Source organism: Mustela erminea, chromosome 20, assembly GCF_009829155.1.
Source record: "Mustela erminea isolate mMusErm1 chromosome 20, mMusErm1.Pri, whole genome shotgun sequence".
Lineage (NCBI taxonomy): Eukaryota > Metazoa > Chordata > Mammalia > Carnivora > Mustelidae > Mustela > Mustela erminea.
In genome coordinates this window covers 7,588,388-7,609,173 of record NC_045633.1, presented here as the reverse complement: position 1 = coordinate 7,609,173, position 20,786 = coordinate 7,588,388, and the positions used below count along the sequence as shown (strand labels likewise).

Sequence of the window (20,786 nt, the reverse complement as noted above, 5' to 3'; positions counted from 1 at the left end):
ATTTTATACCCTGAGAGTTTACTGAATTTCTGTACAAATTCTAGCAGAGTTGTTGTGGAGTCTTTGAGTTTTCCACATATAGTATCATATCATCTGTGAAGAGTGATAGTTTGACTTCTTCTTTTCCAATTTGGATGCCTTTAATTTTTGTTGTCTGATTGCTGAGGCTAGGACTTCTAGTACTATATTGAATAGCAGTGGTGATAATGGACATCCCTACCGTGTTCCTGACCTTAGCTGAAAAGTTTTCAGTTTTTCTCCATTGAGAATAATATTCGCGGTGGGTTTTTCATAGATGGCTTTGATAATCTTGAGGTATGTGCCCTCTATCCCTACACTTTGAAGAGTTTTGATCAGGAAGGGATGCTGTACTTTGTCAAATGCTTTTTCAGCATCTATTGAGAGTATCGTATGGATCTTGTTCTTTCTTTTATTAATGTATTATATCACACTGATTGATTTGAGGATGTTGAATCAACCAACCTTGCAGCCCTGGAATAAATCCCACTTGGTCGTGGTGAATAATCCTTTTAATGTACTGTTGGATCCTGTTGGCTAGTATTTTAGTGAGAACTTTCACATCTGTGTTCATCAAGGATATTGGTCTGTAATTCTCTTTTTTGATGGTATCCTCGTCTGGTTTGGGGATCAAGGTGATGCTGGCCTCATAAAATGCGTTTGGAAGTTTTCTTTCCATTTCTACTTTTTGGAACAGTTTCAGGAGAATAGGTATTAATTCTTCTTTAAATGTTTGGTAGAATTCCCCTGGGAAGCTCTCTGGTCCTGAGCTTTTGTTTGTTTGGAGATTTTTTTTTTAAAGATTATTACTATTTTTTAAAATTTTTTTCAGCATAACAGAATTCATTGTTTTTGCACCACACCCAGTGCTCCATGCAATACGTGCCCTCCTTAATACACTCCACCTGGCTTCCCCAACCTCCCACCCCTGACCCTTTAAAACCCTCAGATTGTTTTTCAGAGTCCATAGTCTCTCATGGTTCACGTCCCCTTCCAATTTCCCTCAACTCCCATCTCTTCTCCATCTCCCTAAGTCCTCCATGTTATTTGTTATGCTCCACAAATAAGTGAAACCATGTGATAACTGACTCTGCTTGACTTATTTTGCTCAGCATAATCTCTTTGAGTCCCATCCATGTTGCTACAAAAGTTGGGTATTCATCCTTTCTGATGGAGGCATAATACTCCATAGTGTATATGGACTGCATCTTCCTTATCCATTCGTCCGTTGAAGGGCATCTTGGTTCTTTCCACAGATTGGTGACCATGGCCATCGCTGCTATAAACATTGGGGTACAGATGGCCTTTCTTTTCACTACATCTTAATCTTTGGGGTAAATACCCAGTAGTGCAATTGCAGGGTCATAGGGAAGTTCTATTTTTAATTTCTTGAGGAATCTCCACACTGTTCTCCAAAGTGGCTGCACCAACTTGCATTCCCACCAACAGTGTAAGAGGGTTCCCCTTTCTCCACATCCCCTCCAACACATGTTGTTTCCTGTCTTACTAATTTTGGCCATTCTAACTGGTGTAAGGTGGTATCTCAATGTGGTTTTAATTTTAATCTCCCTGATGGCTAGTGATGATGAACATTTTTTCATGTGTCTGATAGCCATTTGTATGTCTTTATTGGAGAAGTGTCTGTTCATATCTTCTGCCCATTTTTTGATATAATTATCTGTTTTGTGTGTGTTGAGTTTGAGAAGTTCTTTATAGATCGTGGATATCAATCTTTTGTCTGTACTGTCATTTGCAGTATCTTCTCCCATTCCGTGGGTTGCCTCTTTGTTTTGTTGACTGTTTCCTTTGCTGTGCAGAAGCTTTTGATCTTGATGAAGTCCCAAAAGTTGATCTTTGCTTTTGTTTTCTTTGCCTTTGGAGACATATCTTGAAAGAAGTTGCTGTGGCTGATATCGAAGAGGTTACTGCCTATGTTCTCCTCTAGGATTCTGATGGATTCTTGTCTCACATTGAGGTCTTTTATCCATTTTGAGTTTATCTTTGTGTACGGTGTAAGAGAATGGTCGATTTTCATTCTTCTACATATAGCTGTCCAGTTTTCCCAGCACCATTTATTGAAGAGATTGTCTTTTTTCCACTGTATATTTTTTTCCTGCTTTGTCGAAGATTATTTGCCCATAGAGTTGAGGGTCCATATCTGGGCTCTCTACTCTGTTCCACTGGTCTATATGTCTGTTTTTATGCCAGTACCATGCTGTCTTGGTGATCACAGCTTTGTAGTAAAGCTTGAAATCAGGTAATGTGATGCTGCCTGTTTTATTTTTGTTTTTCAACATTTCCTTAGCAATTCGGGGCTCTTCTGATTCCATACAAATTTTAGGATTATTTGCTCCAGCTCTTTGAGAAATACCGGTGGAATTTTTTTTTTGTCTTTTTTTTTTAATTTTTTATTTTTTATAAACATATATTTTTATCCCCAGGGGCTGGTGGAAATTTTTTTAAAGATTTTTATTTATTTATTTGACAGGCAGAGATCACAAGTAGGCAGAGAGGCAGGCAGAAAGAGAGGAAGGGAAATAGGCTCCCCACTGAGCAGAGAGCCCAATACGAGGCTCAATCCCAGGACCCTGGGATCATGACCTGAGCAGAAGGCAGAGGCTTTAACCCACTGAGCCACCCAGGTGCCCCAATACCAGTGGAATTTTGATCAGAATGTTCCCAAACCAGTGAAAGACCCCACTAAAAAGGAGAATTTCAAACCAATATCATTGATGAATATGGATGCTAAGATTCTCAACAAGTTCCTAGCAAACAGGATCCAACAGCACATTAAAAAGATTATGTACCATGACCAGGTGGGATTCATCCCTGGATTATAAGGATGATTCAACATTTTCAAATCAATCAATGTGATAGAACATATCAATAAGAGAAGAGAGAAGAACCACATGGTCCTCTCAATTGATGCAGAAAAAGCATTTGACAAAATCCAGCATCCGTTCCTGATTAAAATGCTTTAAAGTGTAGGGATTCCTGAACTTCATCAAATCTATCTATGAAAGACCCACAGCAAATATCATCCTCAGTGGGAAAAAGCTCACAGCCTTCCTGTTGAGATCAGGAACACGATAAGGATGCCCACTCTCACCATTCTTGTTCAGCATAGTATTAGAAGTCCTAGCAACAACAATCAGGCAACAAAGAGAAATAAAAGATATCCAAATTGGCAATGAAGAAGTCAAATTCTCTCTCTTCGCAGATGACATGATTCTTTATATGGAAAACTCAAAAGACTCCACCCCCAAAGTACTAGAACTCATACAGCCATTCAGTAATGTGGCAGGATACAAAGTCAATGTATAGAAATCAGTGGCTTTCTTATACATTAACAATGAAAATACAGAAAGGGAAATTAGAGAATCGATTTCATTTACTATAGCACCAAGAACCATAAGCTACCTGGGACTAAACTTAACCAATGAGGTAAAGGATCTGTGCTTGAGGAACTACAGAACACTCATGAAAGAAATCGAAGAAGACACAAAAAGGTGGAAGAGCATTCCATGCTCTTGGATCAGACGAATAAACATTGTTACAATGTTTGGAGATTTTTGATGACTGCTTCAATCTCCTTACTGGTTAGGGGTTTGTTCAGGTTTTCTATTTCTTCCTAGTTCAGTTTTGGTAGTTTATATGTCTCTAGGAATGAATCCATTTCTTCCAGATTGTCAAATTTGCTGGCATAGAGTTGCTCATAATATGTTCTTATAATTGTTTGTATTTCTTTGGTGTTGGTTGTGATCTCTCCTCTTTCATTCATGATTTTATTTATTTGGGTCCTTTCTCTTTTCTTTTTCTTAATTCTGGTCAGGGGTTTATCAATCTTATTAATTCTTTCAAAGAACCAGCTCCTAGTTTTGTTGATTTGTTCTGTTGTTTTTTTTTGGTTTCTATTTCATTGATTTCTGCTCTGATCTTTATTATTTCTCTTCTCCTGCTGGGTTTAGGCTTTCTTTGTTGTTCTTTCTCTAGCTCCTTTAGGTGTAGTGTTAGGTTGTGTATTTGAGACTTTTATTGTTTCTTGAGAAAATCTTGTATCACTATATACTTTCCTCTCAGGACTGCCTTTGCTGTGTCCCACAGATTTTGAACCATTGTGTTTTTATTATCATTTGTTTCCATGAATTTTTTCAATTCTTCTTTAATTTTATGGTTGACCCATTCATTCTTTAGAAGGATGTTGTTTAGTTTCCATGCATTTGGGATCTTTCCAAATTTCTTCTTGTGATTGAGTTCTAGCTTCAGAGCATTGTGGTCTGAAAATATGCAGGGAATGTTCCCAATACTGGTTGAGACCTGATTTATGATCCAGGATGTGTTCTGGAGAATGTTCCATGTACACTAGAGAAGAATTTGTATTCTGTTGCTTTGGGATGGAATGTTCTATATATATTTGTGATGTCCATCTGGTCCAGTGTGTCATTTAAGGCCTTTATTTCCATGTTGATCTTTGGCTTGAATGATCTGTCCATTTCAGTGAAGGGAGTGTTAAAGTCCCCTACTCATTATGACTGTATTATTGTTGATGTATTTCTTTGATTTTGTTATTAATTGGTTTATGTAGTTGGCTCCTCCCATGTTAGGAGCATAGATATTTAAAGTTGTTAGATCTTCTTGTTGGACGGACCCTTTGAGTATGATATAGTGTCCTTTCTCATCTATTATAGTCTTTAGCTTAAAATCTAATTGATCTGATACAAGGATTGCCACCCCAGCTTTCTTTTGATGTCCATTAGCATGGTAAATTGTTTTCCACCCCCCTTACTTTAAATCTGGAGGCATCTTTGGGTCTAAAATGAGTTTCTTGTAGACAGCATATTGATGGTTTTTTTTTAAAAATATTTTATTTATTTATTTGTCAGAGAGAGAGGGAGAGAGAGCGAGCACAGGTGGACAGAATGGCAGACAGAGGCAGAGGGAGAAGCAGGCTCCCTGCCAAGCAAGGAGCCTGATGTGGGACTCGATCCCAGGACACTGGGATCATGACCTGAGCCTAAGGCAGTGGCTTAACCCACTGAGCCACCCAGGCGTCCCTGATGGTTTTTTTTTTTTAATCCATTCTGATACCCTTTGTCTTTTGACTGGGGCATTTAGCCCTTTTACATTCAGGGTAACTATTGAGAGATATGAATTTAGTGCCATTGTATTACCTGTGAGGTGACTGTTACTGTTTATTGTCTCTATTCTTTTCTGATCTACTATTTTTAGGCTCTCTCTTTGCATAGAAGACCCCTTTCATTATTTTCTATAGAGCTGGTTTGGTGTTTGCAAATTCTTTTAGTTTTTGTTTGTTCTGGAAGCTTTTTATCTCTCCTTTTATCTTCAATGATAGCCTAGTTGGATATTGTATTCTTGGCTGCATATTTTTCTTGTTTAGTGCTCTGAATATATCATGCCAGTTCTTTCTGGCCTTCCAGGTCTCTGGGGATAAGTCTATTGCCAATCTAATATTTTTACCATTGTATGTTACAGACTTCTTGTCCTGGGCTGCTTTTAGGATTTTCTCTTTGTCGCTAAGACTTGTAAATTTTACTATTAGATGACAGGGTGTGGACCTATTCTTATTGATTTTGAGGGGTGTTCTCTGTGCCTCCTGGATTTTGATACTTGTTCCCTTTGCCATGTTAGGAAAATTCTCTACAATAATTATTTCCAATATACCTTCTGCTCCCCTCTCTCTTTCTTCTTCCAGAATCCCAGTTATTCAAATATTGTTTTGTCTTATGGTATCACTTATCTCTCGAATTCTCCCTTCGGCATCCAGTAGTTGTTTGTCTGTTTTGCTCGGCTTCTTTATTCTCTGTCATTTGGTCTTCTGTATCACTAATTATCTCTTCTGACTCACATGTCCTAGCAGTAAGAGCCTCCATTTTTTATTGCACCTCATTAATAGCTTTTTTGATTTCAATTTGGTTAGATTTTAATTCCTTTATTTCTCCAGAAAGGGCTTTTATTTCTCCAGACAGGATTTGTCTAATATCTTCCATGCCTTTTTCGAGCCCGGCTAGCACCTTCAGAATCGTCATTCTGAACACTAGATCTGACGTTATTACCAATATCTGTATTGATTAGGTCCTGGTCTTTGGTACTGCCTCTTGTTCTTTTTTTTTGTGGTGAGTTTTTCTGCCTTGTCATTTTATCCAGGTAAGAATATAAGAAAGAGTGAATAAAATACTAAAAGGGTGGTAAAGACCCCAGTAAAATGTGCTTTAACCAAATCAGAGGAGACCCCAAATTGTGGGGGGAAGAAAGAGGCTAAAAAGAAGTTCAGAGAAAAAAATTAAAAAGAGAAAAAAATAAAACAAAATATAAAAAAGAAAATATGTATATATTAGACTGGTGAATAGGACAAGTTCACTCACTTAATTTTGGGAGTATTTTGGTGTCTTAGAAGAAACTACGTCCCAGAATTTTTAAGAATGAAAAACATATATAAGGGTAGACACAATGAAGGGATGGAATATGAGTATAAAGATGAAAAAAATGTTTTTTTAATTTCTAAAAAAGGTGTTGATAAGTTGTTTGGGGGAATAAAGAAAATGAAAGTGGAGAGAATTGCTCAGGCTGGAGATTAGAACAAAACCCTGTTCTAGATTTAGGGAATATTTTGATCTGTTAGAAGTTTATCCCAGATATTTTTAGAAGAAAAAAACCCTTTATGTATATAAAAAAAAAGTTAGATACAATGAAGGATAAAATGTGAGTATAATAATGAAGGTTCAAAAAAGATTTTTTTTGAAAGGTGTTGTTAAGATAAACTAGTTAAAAAATGTTAAAAGAGAAAAGGGTAAAAGTTAAAAAAATTTAGCAGAAGAAAAAAATAAAATAAAATAAATTAATTAACTTTGCAAGACTAAAGAATCATGGGGAGAAAGCCATGAATTCCATGCTTAGCTTTCTCCTCCTCTGGAATTCCACTGTTCTCCTTGGTAAGTGAACTTGGTTGTGGCTGGATTTCTTGCTGATCTTCTTGGGGAGGGGCCTATTGTAATGATTCTCAAATGTCTTCGTCCAGGACAAAACGGCAGCGCCCTTACCAGGGGCCAGGCTAAGTAATCCACTCGGGTTCCCTTTTGGGAGGTTTTGTTTCCTGAACACTTTCCATAGAGTTCCGGAGGACAGGAATGATAATGGTGGCCTCCCAGTCCCTGGCCCGGAGTAGCGGAGAGCTCGGGCCCCACTCCTCAGTGCACCCTCAGAAAAAGTACTCAATCACTCCCGTCTCCCTGGCCTCTGGCTGAGTTCTGAGCTCACCCAGGCTGTGACCAAGTGTCTCTGTCTCTGGCACACAGCCCTGCCTGGAGTCTCTGAACCCCGCAGATCCCTGAGCTCTTCCGGGAGAGTCTCCGCAGGTCTTTTGGGGTCTCCGCTCACAGAGCAGTGACCTGTGCCACAGATCACGGTAAGGTAACCCTGAAATGAGAGCTCATTCCTCGGCTCTGTCTCTGTAGCCGGCTTCTCTGTGGAGCAGACTTAAAAGTTCTGATTTTGTGCTCCCTTGCTCTGCCACTTGCTGGGAGCCGGCCCCTCCCCCAGTGGTCTATCTTCCCGCCGCTTTAGATTCACTTCTCTGCTGATCCTACCTTTTAGAAAGTGGTCGATTTTCTGTTTCTAGAATTGTTGCTCTTCTTCTCTTCGATCTCCTGTTGGATTTGTAGGTGTTTGGGATGGCTTGATAAGCTATCTAGCTGATCTGCTACCTGCTGTCCTCTCAGCCTGCTACTTCTCCACCATCTTGACTCCTCCTGAATTATAACTTCTTAAAACAACTATTCACTAGAAACTTTTATTTATTATGTTTATTTTTATTTTATTTTTTAAAAGATTTTATTTATTGATTTGACAAGAGAGAGAGATCACAAGCAGACAGAGAAGCAGGCAGAGAGAGAGGGGCAAGCAGGCTCCCTGCTGAGCAGAGAGCCCGAAGTGGGGCTCAATCCTAGGACCCTGAGATCATGACCTGAGCCAAAGGCAGAGGCTTAACCCACTAAGCCACCCAGGTGCCCCTATTATGTTTTAAAGATTTTATTTATTTAAGAGAGAGTGTGCAGCATGTACAAGTGGGAGGGAGAAGCAGACTCCCAGGACCTGGGAATCAGGTTTTTAGCCAAAGACAGACACTTAACTAACTGAACCACCCAGATGCCCCTACAAGCTTTTTATATACCAATTCAAGTTCAGATGATACAGTATCTGAATAGCATAGTATAGTGTATCTACTATTAGTATAATTGTGATAAGAAAGCTGGTGTTGGGTAAGACACTGATAATGGTATTTGATAACTTGGTTTAGTCAGTATGTAGCAATAATGTCTGTTAAAATCTGTGGCAGAGGGGACCCCTGGGTGGCTCGGTCAGTTAAGTGTCTGCCCAGGGTCCTGGGTTTGACTCCTGCATTGGGCTCCCTGCTTGGTGGGGAGCCTGCTGCTCCCTCTCCCTCTGCCTGCTGCTCTGCCTGCTTGTGCTCTCTCTCTGTCAAATAAATAAATAAAATCTTAAAAAAAAAATCTGTGGCAAAGAATTCTTGAGGATTATGTAGTACTTTACTTTTAGCACAGTGGAAGGGCCCAGTAGACACATACACACTTGATTTTGAAAAATTTCAAACCTATGGAGAAAATGCAAATATGCTGCAATTTACCAAATAACATTTGCCACACTTACTTTTTTATTAGCCCTCTATATACACACACATTTACATGCACACATGTAATATGTATGTAAGTATGTGAAACTAAAAGGATATATATAAAATTGCTGGATTTTTTTTCCTCATCCATTGAGAATAAGTTGTATTCATCATGACATATCACCTTCAAACACTATATATATCTCCTAATAATGACGTTGTCCAATATAACCTTTACAGTTATTATACCCAAGAATTTTAAAATTGATACAATGATGTTATCTAATATATGGTCAATATCTGTATTTTCCTAATTGTCCTAATGAGGTTCTTTAGAGCTTTTTTTTCTTTTTTGTAATCCAGCATCCAGTTATTGATTTTTAAAAAAGATTTTACTTATTTATTTACTTATTATTTATTTAGAGAGTGTGTGTGAGTGTAGTTGGGGAGCAGAAGAAAACAGAATCTCAAGCAGACTCTACTCCTCAAGCACAGAGCCTGTCTTGGGGCCTGATCCCAGAACCCTAAGATAGTGACCTGAGCTGAAACCAAGAGTTGGATACCCAACCAACAGCCACCCAGGCTCCTCCCTGTTGGAGATTTTAAAAAATTCACTGGGCTTGGCAAACTTTTCTGTGAAGGGCCAGACAGGAAATATGTTAGGTTTTATGGGCTATGTGGGTTTCTATCAAATATTCTTTTTTTTTTTTTTTTTTTTTTTTTTATTGAGGAGCCCTTTAGAGATGTTAAAAACATCCAAAGCTCCCAGGCCCATACCAAAGCAGACTGGGGTAGATTTGACCTGCACAGGACCGTAATTTGCTGACCTCTGGCTTAGAATACTTTCTTAGATTGTTTTTGTTGTTTTGTCTTTAATGACATTGATATTTTTAAAAGACTTGGCCAGTTATTTTGCAGAAGTCTTAATTTGTATTTGCTTGTTTCTTTACATTTAGTTCAGTTTGGTCATTTGTGTTGAAAATACTACATCTTTCTTATAAGATCCTCTTAGTGAATCACTTTTGAAACCTTATTACCTGTTTGTTCCTCAACTCGTGGTATCATGCTTGCTCATTTTAGAGTAAGATGGATTCCCACCAGTTTCCATTATCAAGGCAGTTTTCCTTCTTGCAGTTAATAAGGAATCTGTAATTTTAAGTTAGAGCACTTTCAGCACTCTAGAAGCTTCTTTTGTGCCAAAGTTGCAGTTAAGACTCCTCCAAATTTAATTACTATTTTGACTTCTAAGACCATAGATTAGTTTTGCCTGCTTCTCACCTTACATAAATGAAGATATTCGCTATGTCCCGTTATGGCATTCTCTGTTATATATGGTATGATATAGTTTTAGTGTGCGTGCTTTCACGTAGCAGCACATTTGTAAGAGTCATCCAAATTGTGTGAGATCATAAATCACTAATTTTCTTTATAGAATCCGATTATGTTAATATTATACAACCAATTTATCTGTTTATTATTGATGAACATTTGAGTAGATTCCACATTTTAACTATTATGAGTAGTGCTTTATGAACATAACAAAAGGTTAAGAGCCTTTTGATGAACATAAAATACATATATACACGTTTTTGTTTGGTATATAGCTAGGAGTGAAATTGTTGGGTCTTGGGGGATATAACATACAGAAATGTATGAGAGTTTCAGTTCCATATCTTCACCAACACTTGATATGTTATATCTTTTGATAGGAAGTAACTAATAAAGCTATTCTTCTCTGTTCCCTGTCTCTGGAGAAAATTTTTCAGTATTTACCCAGTGAGCAACATATTTATTATATGTTACTTGTAGATGTTCTTTATCGGGTTTAGAAAGCTTCCTTCTATTCCTTGTTTACCAAGATTTAAAAAAAATCATTAATTAGTATTAAATTTTGTCAAATGCCTTTTCTGTTGTTCTTGAGATGGTCATGTGACTTTTCTTATTTTTGTTAATGTAATGATTTTTCAACTATTGAATCATTCATCCATTTACTTGTGTTTATTCTGTGAATTTTATTTGCTTCTATTTTGTTAAAAAATTTTACATGCATGTTTAAGACATCAGTCTGTTTTTTAAAGTTTTACTTATTTATTTGAGAGAGAGAGTGAGTGTAGGGTGAGGGTCAGAGAGAGAAGGAGACTCGCCAAGCAGGAAGCCTGATGTGGAACTCCACCCTGGGACTCCGGAATAACGACCTGAGCCAAGGGGAGATGCTTAACCAACTGAGCCCCAAGACATTAGTCTATTTTGTGTTCTTTGTTCCATGAGTTATTGAGAGTATATTTCCTCCACACCCAGTGTGGAGCACATGCAAGACTTGAACTCACAACCCTGAGATCAAGAATCAGATGCTTAACCAGCTGAGCACGGAGATGCCCTAAAAGCTCATCTTTTAATACACTTTGTTATTCACCCATTGTGTTTCCATATAAATTTTAGAATTGGTTTGTAATTTTTCATAAAAATTGTTCGGATTTTTTTGGGAAATGTTTTATTTTTTTAATTTTATTTACCAGTTTTATTTTTATATTATTTATGATTGACAAAAACTGTATATATTTAGGTCATATAATAGGATGTTTTGGTATACATATACCTTTAGTGTCACAATCAAGCTAATTAACATATCCATCAGCTTACATATTTACCTTTTTTTGTGGTGAGACCTCTTGAGATCTAGAAGATTGATATTTTATTATGTTTTGTTTTGTTTTATTTAAATCCAAGTTAGTTAACAGATTGTTTGGATTTTTACTAGAATTACATTGACTTTATATGTCAATTTTTACAGAAGAGACATCTTTATGGTATGGATCTTTGCACATGTTATATAACTTTATTTTTAAAAAAACTTTAGTCATTTAAGTTACCTGTATGTGTGTGGTTGTGTGTGTTTTGTTTTGAGAGTGTGTTTTTTAAAATTTCATACAGATTCATTTGTGAATAAGAAAAGTACTACTTTTATTAATTTTTTATTTTTTAAAAATTTTATTTTTAAATTTATAATTTAAATTCACAATGGTTTTCTAGAATACAATTTATTCTACAATTACTTTTCAAAATAAACCTTCTACAGAAATAATTTTGTCACTTATTTCCTCTCAAATTTTTTTTAATCACTATATTTCAAAATACAATTGAAAAACTCCCCTTGTCACAGTTTACTTTAATACACAGTTATTGTAATGATTAAATATTGTTTATAATGTGTTCCAACTTTTATAAAACACAAGAGTTTTTGTGTAGCCCAGATATCCATTAGGTCACCTTGATATTGTTTTAAAATGAGTAATAATGTTTTAATTGAGTAATAATGTTTTAAAATGTATTGTGTTATGACAGAATTATGGTATTCATGGTACAGATAGGGATAATCATTAGACATTTTCCATTTATGTGATGACTTACTGAGATTTTTTTCTCTACAGTTCGAGGCTTTTCTTCAGAAGCACAGTTTGAGAAGTATGTTCAGTATGAAAAGAAGCCTACGGTTCGTGTGGTGGCTGCTGTTGTATTTGATCATGACTTCAAAAATAGCGATGACCGTTTGCCACTTCAGGTAAGAAATTTTTGTCTAAAGAATTTATAATTAAATGTTAGGTTTCAGAGGTTTAATGAGATACAGGTAACCTCCCCATTTTATAAATGGGAAAAATTTTAAGTTGCCCAAGATCTTAACTTCTAGTAGATAATAAAACCAGGATTTGAATCCTGTGCCAATTTATTTTATTATATTTTACTTTTTAAAATGTTTATATATTTGTCAGAGAGTGCATAAGCTGAGGGAGTGGCAGGCAGAGGGAGAGGGAGAAGTAGGTTCCACTGAGCAAGGCACCCAATGTAGGACTGGATCCCAGGACACTGGGATCATGACCTGAGCCCAAGGGAGCTGCTTAACCAACTGAGCCACCCAGGTGTTTCTGTGCCAACTTATTTTAATACCTTTTGTTTTTACTCTGAGGAGAAAACGGTTTCCTGCTACCTTATGGTCTTAAATTCAGAAGATAGAATAATAGGAGCTTTAGTAAGGATATTCACTTTACAAATCTCCCTGGCCAAGCAGATCCTTCCAGTCTTGCCGATGGTGGTTAAGAAAATAACAATGTAGCTAGGTAAAAAAGATGGGTAGCAATGTCCGTTCCCTGTTCAAATGCCTTCTGGAATTTCATATAGTGCATATCTGTAATATGATATTTAAACTCTTTAATGAGCTAATTTTAAGTGTAATTGGCATTCTAACTTTGTATATGAAGTGACTTTCATAACAAAGCTATTATTATATGAAAGTTAAAAGTCAAAGTAAAAACAAGAACTGAACACTTCACTCATATCTGGGTGTCTTTTAAGCTGAGGTAGCCCCCTTTCCTGGGACTGTGAACTCCAGAAGGCATTTTTATGTCCTCCTAGAACAATCCACTTGCTTCTTGTTTTGCTTTGGTGAATGCCCCCTGTTTTTTACTTTGTATAAAGTTTTAATGTATTTGTTTTAGGTCTCCAAAGAGGTAATTGCTTTAACTTTCAGAATTCTTGATTATCACTGGTAGTGTGAATGGAAGGTTCTGTAACCCCACCAGTAACTGGTCTGGAGGTCCTTGAAATGTTAAAGTTTGGCCATTAAAAAAAACAAAAGGCATATGCGTATATACCAGCAGAGATTCCAGCATGAAAGACTTATTTCTTTTGAGTGAATTACCTAATTTCTAAATCTCTAGTGTCAGCTTTTAGGGTTTTCCAACTTGATTCAGAATTAGGACAGACCCCAGGAAAGACTCTGATAACATCCCTTAAGGAGAGAAAATGGGTAGTGTTCGAACTTTGGTAACTTGGTGTATCTCTTTACCACAAGTTAGAGATGAGCCAGCTAGGGTTGAGGGAAATGCTCAAACTATAGTATTTATGCACAGAGCTAAATCCTGTTTAGGATACAAGTTTGCTAATGGAAGGAAGGAAAGAGAAAGGAAAATCACTGGTAGGACAGTAGGTAGCCTTTCTTTCTGTTCTGTCCTCTCCTCACTTTTCCTAGCTGTGCCTACTTTACACTAATTATAACATCAGAAGTATATGCTGATGGCGATACAGGTTCATTGGTATATGTAGAGCTTCTGGTTCAAATTTCAAATAACTTTGGTGCGGTACAAGCTTCCATTTTGTTGATGTTTCACTGTGTCTAGCATTTAGAATGGATACCTGACAAGATTTTTCCCCAGGTTATTTCCCTAGGTGTCTGTTCTCTTTTTCCACAGTTTATCAAACAAGATGTCTTACCTGTTTTCTGAGTTTGTGGCCAGCTCTACCCTCCCTGCCCCTGAAAACCAACTCTTCTGTAACTTAGCTGATTTTCCTGGTCAAGACCTCTCTCTACTATAGATACCACAATGATACACCAAGAACACAGAAAAGACCATGTCATTGTGCTGTGTAAAACACTCCAGGGGTTCTCCATGAACTACAGAAGGTCTTTTGTGTGGAATTCAAGGTCATTAGTAACCCGTTTTCTGAATAACCCTTCGCCTCATGTTGCCTCTTCTTTCTTTGAACTTCATGCTTTAGCAATATTGAACCAGTAGTAGTTGTTTGTATATATTATGTGGTCTATTACTTCTCTACCTTTGATCACATTATCCTCTTTCCTTTTGATGCTCTGCCTGTCCTTCTTTTTCTGGAGTAACTCTTAGTATTAATTTCTATAAAACTCGTGCTGTAAGTATCTATCCAAATTCTCCCCTTCTCTCTTCTGTGCTTCCTGAATACTTGGTCACTTCCTTGGGCTAAAGAATTGTATATTGATAGTATGTAGCTACTTAAAATGTTGCTTTTGAATTACTGAATTGTGTGAATGTTTCTAGACTTGGTGCACTTGCCAGTTCCTTCTCAGGCTATTGACTTCTTTCTCTGTTCAGCCTCTACTGGCTTTTGGCAACTGTAGGTTCTTGCTTTGTTAGGCTACTCAGATCTACCATAATTTACCCTGAGGTTGGCTCAGCTCTCTAGATAAATCATTTTCTTTTCATGTAATTTATAAAATACATAGCATTCTACATTTTAATTTTATTAACCCTACTTTCATTATATCTGGGCTTTTTCCTTTTCTGTTAGTCACTTTTTAAAGGGGGAGATAATCACTATATCTGGGCTTTTTCCTTTTCTGTTAGTCACCTTTTAAAGGGGGAGATAATCACTATATCTGGGCTTTTTCCTTTTCTGTTGGTCACTTTTTAAAGGGGGAGATAATCTTTATCATAGTTGGCTAACATAATAGGAAAGAAAATAAATAGAATTGTTGAAGTAGTTAGGCAAGCCAGTTGTGGATGTAGAAAAATAACATTGGTAATCATCAAGGTACCACTGTTGGAATCAATTCTCTAATTTCCCTTTCTATATTTTCATTGTTAGTGGATAAGAATGCAACTGATTTCTGTGCTTTGGCTTTGTATCCTGCCAACATTACTGAATTGCTATATGAGTTTTAGTAGTTTGGGGGTGGAGTCTTTTGGGTTTTCCATATAAAGAATCATGTCATCTGTGAAGAGAGACAGTTTGACGTATTCTTTGCCAGTTTGAATAACTTTTATTTCTTTTTGTTGTCTGATTGCTGTTGCTAGGACTTTTAGTACTATAATGAACAAGGGTGGTGAGAGTGGGCATCCCTGTTGTGTTCCTGATCTTGATGGGAGGGCTGTCAGCTTTTCCCCAATGAGGATGATATTCGCTATGGATTTTTCATAGATAGATTTTATGAACTTTAGGAATGTTCCCTCTATCTGTATACTTTGAAGAGTTATGGCACCAAGAACCATGCGATACCTTGGAATAAACCTAACCAAAGAGGTAAAGGATCTGTACTCTAGGAACTACAGAACATTCATGAAAGAAATTGAAGAAGACATAAAAAGATGGAAAAGTGTTCCATGGTCATGGATCAGAAGAATGAACATTGCTAACTGTCTGTACTGCCCAGAGCAGTCTATACTTTCAATGCCATCCCAATCAAAATTCCACTGGCATTTTTCAAAGTGCTGGAACAAACAATCCTTAAATTTATTTTGAACCAGAAAAGACCCCAAATCACTAAGGAAATGTTGAAGAAAAAAAAAAAAAAGCTGGGGGCATCATGTTGCCTGATTTTACTACTAATTTGTGATCACCAAGACAACATGGTACTGGCACAAAAACAGACACATAGACCAATGAAACAGAGTAGAGAGTACAGATATGGACCCTCAACTCTGTGGTTAAATAATCTTTGGCAAGGCAGAAAAAAATGCCTAGTGGAAAAAAGACAGCATCTTCAATAAATGGTGCTGAGAAAATTGGATAGCTATGTATAGAAGAATGAAGCTCGACCATTCTCTTACATGATACACAAAGATAAACTTGAAGTGGATAAAAGACCACAACATGAGACAGGAATTTATCAAAATCCTAGAGTAGAACATAGGCAGTAACCTCTTCACATCATCCATGGCAACTTCTTTCAAGACATGTCTCCATAGGCAAAGGAAACAAAAGCAAAAATGAACTTTTGGGACTTCCATCAAGATAAAAGCTTCTGCACAGCAAAGGAAGCAGTCAACAAAACAAAGAGGCAACCCAAAGAATAGGAGAAGATATTTGCAAATGACACTACAGACAAAGGATTGATATCCAAGATCTATAAAGAACTCCTCAAACTCAACACCCAGAAAATAGATAATCACATCAAAAAATGGGCAGAAGACATGAACAGACACTTCTCCAAAGAAGACATACAAATGGCTATCAGAGACATGAAAAATTTTCATCATCATTAGCCATCATGGAAATTCAAATCAAAAAAACCACATTGAGATACCATCTTACACCAGTTAGAACGGCCAAAATTAACAAGACAGTAAACAACAAGCATTGGAGAGGATGTAGGGAAAGAGGAAGGGTGCAAATGCAAGTTGGTGCAGCCACTTTGGAAAACAGTGTTGTGATTCTTCAAAAAATTAAAGATAGAGCTACCCTATGACCCTGCAATTGCACTACTGGGTATTTACCCCAAAGATACAGATGTAGTGAAAGGAAGGCCCAAATGTACCCCAATGTTCATAGCAGCAATGGCCACAATCACCAAACTGTGGAAAGAGCCAAGATGCCCTTCAACAGATGAATGGATAAAGAATATATGGTCCATATATATAATGGAATATTATGTCTCCATCAGAAAGGATGAATACCCAACTTTGTATCAAGATGGACAGGACTGGAAGAGATAATGCTGAGTGAAATAAGTCAAGCAGAGGGAGTCAGTTATATGGTTTCATTTACTTATGGAGCATAAAGAATAACATGGAGGACATTAGGAGAAGGAAAGGAAAAGTTAATTGGGGTAAATCAGAGGGGGAGATGAACCATGAGAGACTGTGGACTCTGAGAAACAAACAGGCTTTTGGAAGGGGAGGTGGTTGGGGGAATGGGTGAGTCTGGTGGCTAGTATTAAGGAGGGCACGTATTGCATGGAGCACTGGGTTTGGTGTAATAACAGTGAATCTTGGAACACTGGAAAAAAATGAACAATAAAAAGAAATTTTTAAAAAAAGGTACCACTGTTGGCATCTTTGTAACTCAAAAATCCTAAAGATGATAGAGCAGAGATACAAATTTAATTGATTTCAGACTTTTTGATTATGGCACATGAGGCTTGCTTCTTGTCCCTTGCATCAGTGATACTATTATTTCTTACCATTTAGAATACTGAATTGCTCACATTTCTTACCATTTGGAATACTGAATTGCTCACTCTGCTAAAACACAAATTTTAGCTTTGTATTTTCTTTTCCTCTCACTGTTGATACTTGCTTTTAGTGTTCATTGATCTAACATGTTGTTTGTATTCTATTGTCTATTCCAGGTAAAATATCATCTGCGTTTTGGTACAGGTACTGAGAGAACTTCGGATTTTCTAAGCTCCTTAGTAGATACTGGATGGCATACACACATTCTGTTTCCAGAGGTACCTGATATAGGACCCAGGAGCCCATTAAGTAATGATGGGGGAGATCCTGGTGAGCTGTCCCTCAGAATTCTTACATTAATATTTTGCATTCAAGCTAGCAGTCATATCAACATGTGTGAATCATTTTTTTTCAGTGAGTGAAAAAGTTTATTCATTGTGGCAGTTCATATTTAAAATTGAGTTTTTATTGTAAAAACAAGCATTTAGAAAACCTTATACATTTGAAAAATATCTTCCTATTACTGTAAATCATTTCCCGAATTTTATCAGTATGTATCCTTGCATTTATATAGTCTTCATTAGTAAACATTGACTCTGCTGACTTAATAGACACATCTTCGTAAACTAACATTGTCTGCATATTTATGGTTCTAAATTTATTTTTTTAATTTAAATTTTGGATAGTTAACATAGGATGCAATATTGGTTTCTGGAGTAGAGTTAAGTGACTCATCACTTACATACAATGCTCAATGCTCAGCACAGCACATGCCTTCTTTAATACCCATTGCCCATCTAGCTCATCCCCTACCCACCTCTCTGTTTGTTCTCTATCCTTGCATGGCTTGTTTCCCCCTCTCTCTTTTTTCTTTCCCCCCTTCCATATGTTTATCTGTTTTCTTTCTTAAATTCCACATGAGTGAGATCATATAGTATTTATCTTTCTCTAACTTATTTCACTTAGCATAATATCTGTTAGCTCCATCCACATCTTTGCAAATAGCAAGATTTCATTCTTTTTTTTTTTCATTCTTTTTTTTTAAATTTAATTTCTTTTCAGTGTAACAGAATTCATTGTTTATGCACCACACCCAGTGCTCCATGCGATACATGCCCTCCATAATACCACCAGCCTGCTGGTATTATGGAGGGCACAATACCACAATACCACCAGGGCATAATACCACCAGCCTGGTAGTGCTGGTGGCATAATACCACCAGCACTACCAGGCTGGTGGTATTATGGTAGAGATTGCCTTAAATGTATAGATTGCTTTGGGTAATAGAGACATTTTAATAATATGAGTTCCTCTAGTTCTTAAAATATAGAGATTTTAATAATATGAGTTCTTCTAGTTCATGAGTATGGAATACTTTTCCATTTCTTTGTGTCCTCTTCAGTTTCTTTCCTCTTCTGTAGTTTTCAGAATACAGATCTTTTACTTCTTTAGTTAGATTATTCCTAGGTATCTTATTGTTTTTGGTGCAGTTGCAAATAGGATCAATTCCTTGATTTTTTTTTTGGCTGCTTTGTTATTGGCATATAGAAATGTAACAGATTTCTACACATTGATTTTATATACTGCAACTTTGCTGAATTCATGTATGAGTTCTAGTAATTTTTTGGTGGAGACTTTCAGAGTATTATGTCAACTGTAAATAATGAAATAATGAAAGTTTGACTTCTACCTTGCCACCTTGCCAATTTGGATGCCTTTTATTTCTTTTTGTTGTCTATTCAAACAGGCTAAGACTTCCAGTACTATGTTAAGTACCAGTGGTGAGAATGGACATCCTTGTCTTTTTCCTGACTGTAGGGGAAATGCTCTCAGTTTTTCCTTACTGAGAATGATATTAGCTGTTGGCCTTTCATATATGACCTTTAGGATGTTGTGATATGTTCCGTCTATCCCTACTTTGTTGAGGTTTTTTTTGGGGGGGGGAGATTTTATTTATTTATTTGACAGAGAGAGAGAGAGAGCCCAGCAGGGGGAGGAGCAGGCAGAGGGAGAGGGAGAAGCAGGCTCACCGACCAGGGATCCCAATGCAGGACTCGATCCTGGGACCCCGGGATTATGACCAGAGCTGAAGGCAGATGCTTAACTGACTAAGCTACCGAGGTGCCCCAGATTGAGGGTTTGGAATAGGATGCTGTATTTTGTCAAATGCTTTTTCTTCATTTATTGACAGGATCATATGGTTCCTATCCTTTCTTTAATTAATATGGTGTATCCTGTTGATTGATTTGCAGATGTTGAACCACTCTTGTAGCCCAGGAATAAATCCTGCTTGATTATGGTGAACAATTCATTAAATGTATTTTTGAATTCAATTTTCTAGTATTTTGTTGCATCTATGTTCATCAGGGATATTGACCTATAATTTTGGAATTTGGAGAATAGTATTAACTCTTCTTTCAGTGTCTGGTAGAATTCTCCTGGGAATTTGTCTGCCCCTAGGCTTTTGTTTGTTGGGAAATTTTTAATTACTGAGTCAATTTCTTTGCTGGTTATGGTCTGTTCAAATTTTCTATTTCTTTTTCAGTTTTGGTAGTTTGTAGGTTCATAGAAATTTGTCCATTTCTTCTTGTTTGCTCAGTTTGTTGCATATAATTTTTTATAGTATTCTAGTTGTATTTCTGTGGTATTGGTTGTGATATGTCCTCTTTCATTTATTATTTTACCTATTTGGGTCCTTTTATATTTTTGATAAATATGACTATGGTTTTATCAATTTTATTCATTCTTTTAGAGAATTCTTTGAAAAATGAGCTCTTAGTTTCATTAATATGAAATCTCTTAATTTTGTTATATTTTTGTTTCTATATCATTTATTTCTGCTCTAATCTTTTATTATTTCCCTTTTTCTACTGGCCTGAGGCTTTATTTGCTGTTCCTTTTCTAGCTCCTTTAGGTGTAAGGTTACGTTGTATATTTTAGACTATTTTTGCTTCTTGAATTAGGCTTGTATTGCAATAAACTTCCCCATAGGACTGCTTTCACTGCATCAGGTTTAGATTGTTTTGTTTTCATTTTTACTTGCTGCCTTGTATTTTTTTTTTTTAAAGATTTTATTTATTTATTTGACAGACAGAGATCACAAGTAGGCAGAGAGGCAGGCAGAGAGAGAGAGAGGGAAGCAGGCTCTCCGCTGAGCAGAGAGCCCGATGCGGGGCTCGATCCCAGGACCCTGAGATCATGACCTGAGCCGAAGGCAGCGGCTTAACCCACTGAGCCACGCAGGTGCCCCATATTTTTTTAATTTCTTTTTTTAAAGATTTTATTTATTTATTTGACAGACAGAGATCACAAGTAGGCAGAGGCAGGCAGAGAGAGAGGTGGAAGCAGGCTCCCTGCTGAGCAGAGAGCCCGATGCGGGGCTCTGTCCCAGGACTCTGGGATCATGACCTGAGCTGAA

The 20,786-nt window shown here is 36.9% G+C and overlaps 1 protein-coding gene across 4 annotated transcripts in view; it reads left to right on the top strand.

The window, feature by feature from the left end:
• Positions 1 to 20,786, top strand: part of LOC116581395 (ATP-binding cassette sub-family A member 3-like) — a 150,842-nt gene that overhangs the window by 17,671 nt on the left and 112,385 nt on the right. For 3 of the 4 annotated variants that reach the window (XM_032328563.1, XM_032328561.1, XM_032328562.1), the window contains exons 4-5: positions 12,097 to 12,227; positions 17,544 to 17,697. In XM_032328563.1, the coding sequence (XP_032184454.1) occupies positions 12,097 to 12,227; positions 17,544 to 17,697 (285 nt within the window). The remainder of the gene's footprint in view (positions 1 to 12,096; positions 12,228 to 17,543; positions 17,698 to 20,786) is intronic. The other variant, XM_032328564.1, reaches the window with a different exon arrangement.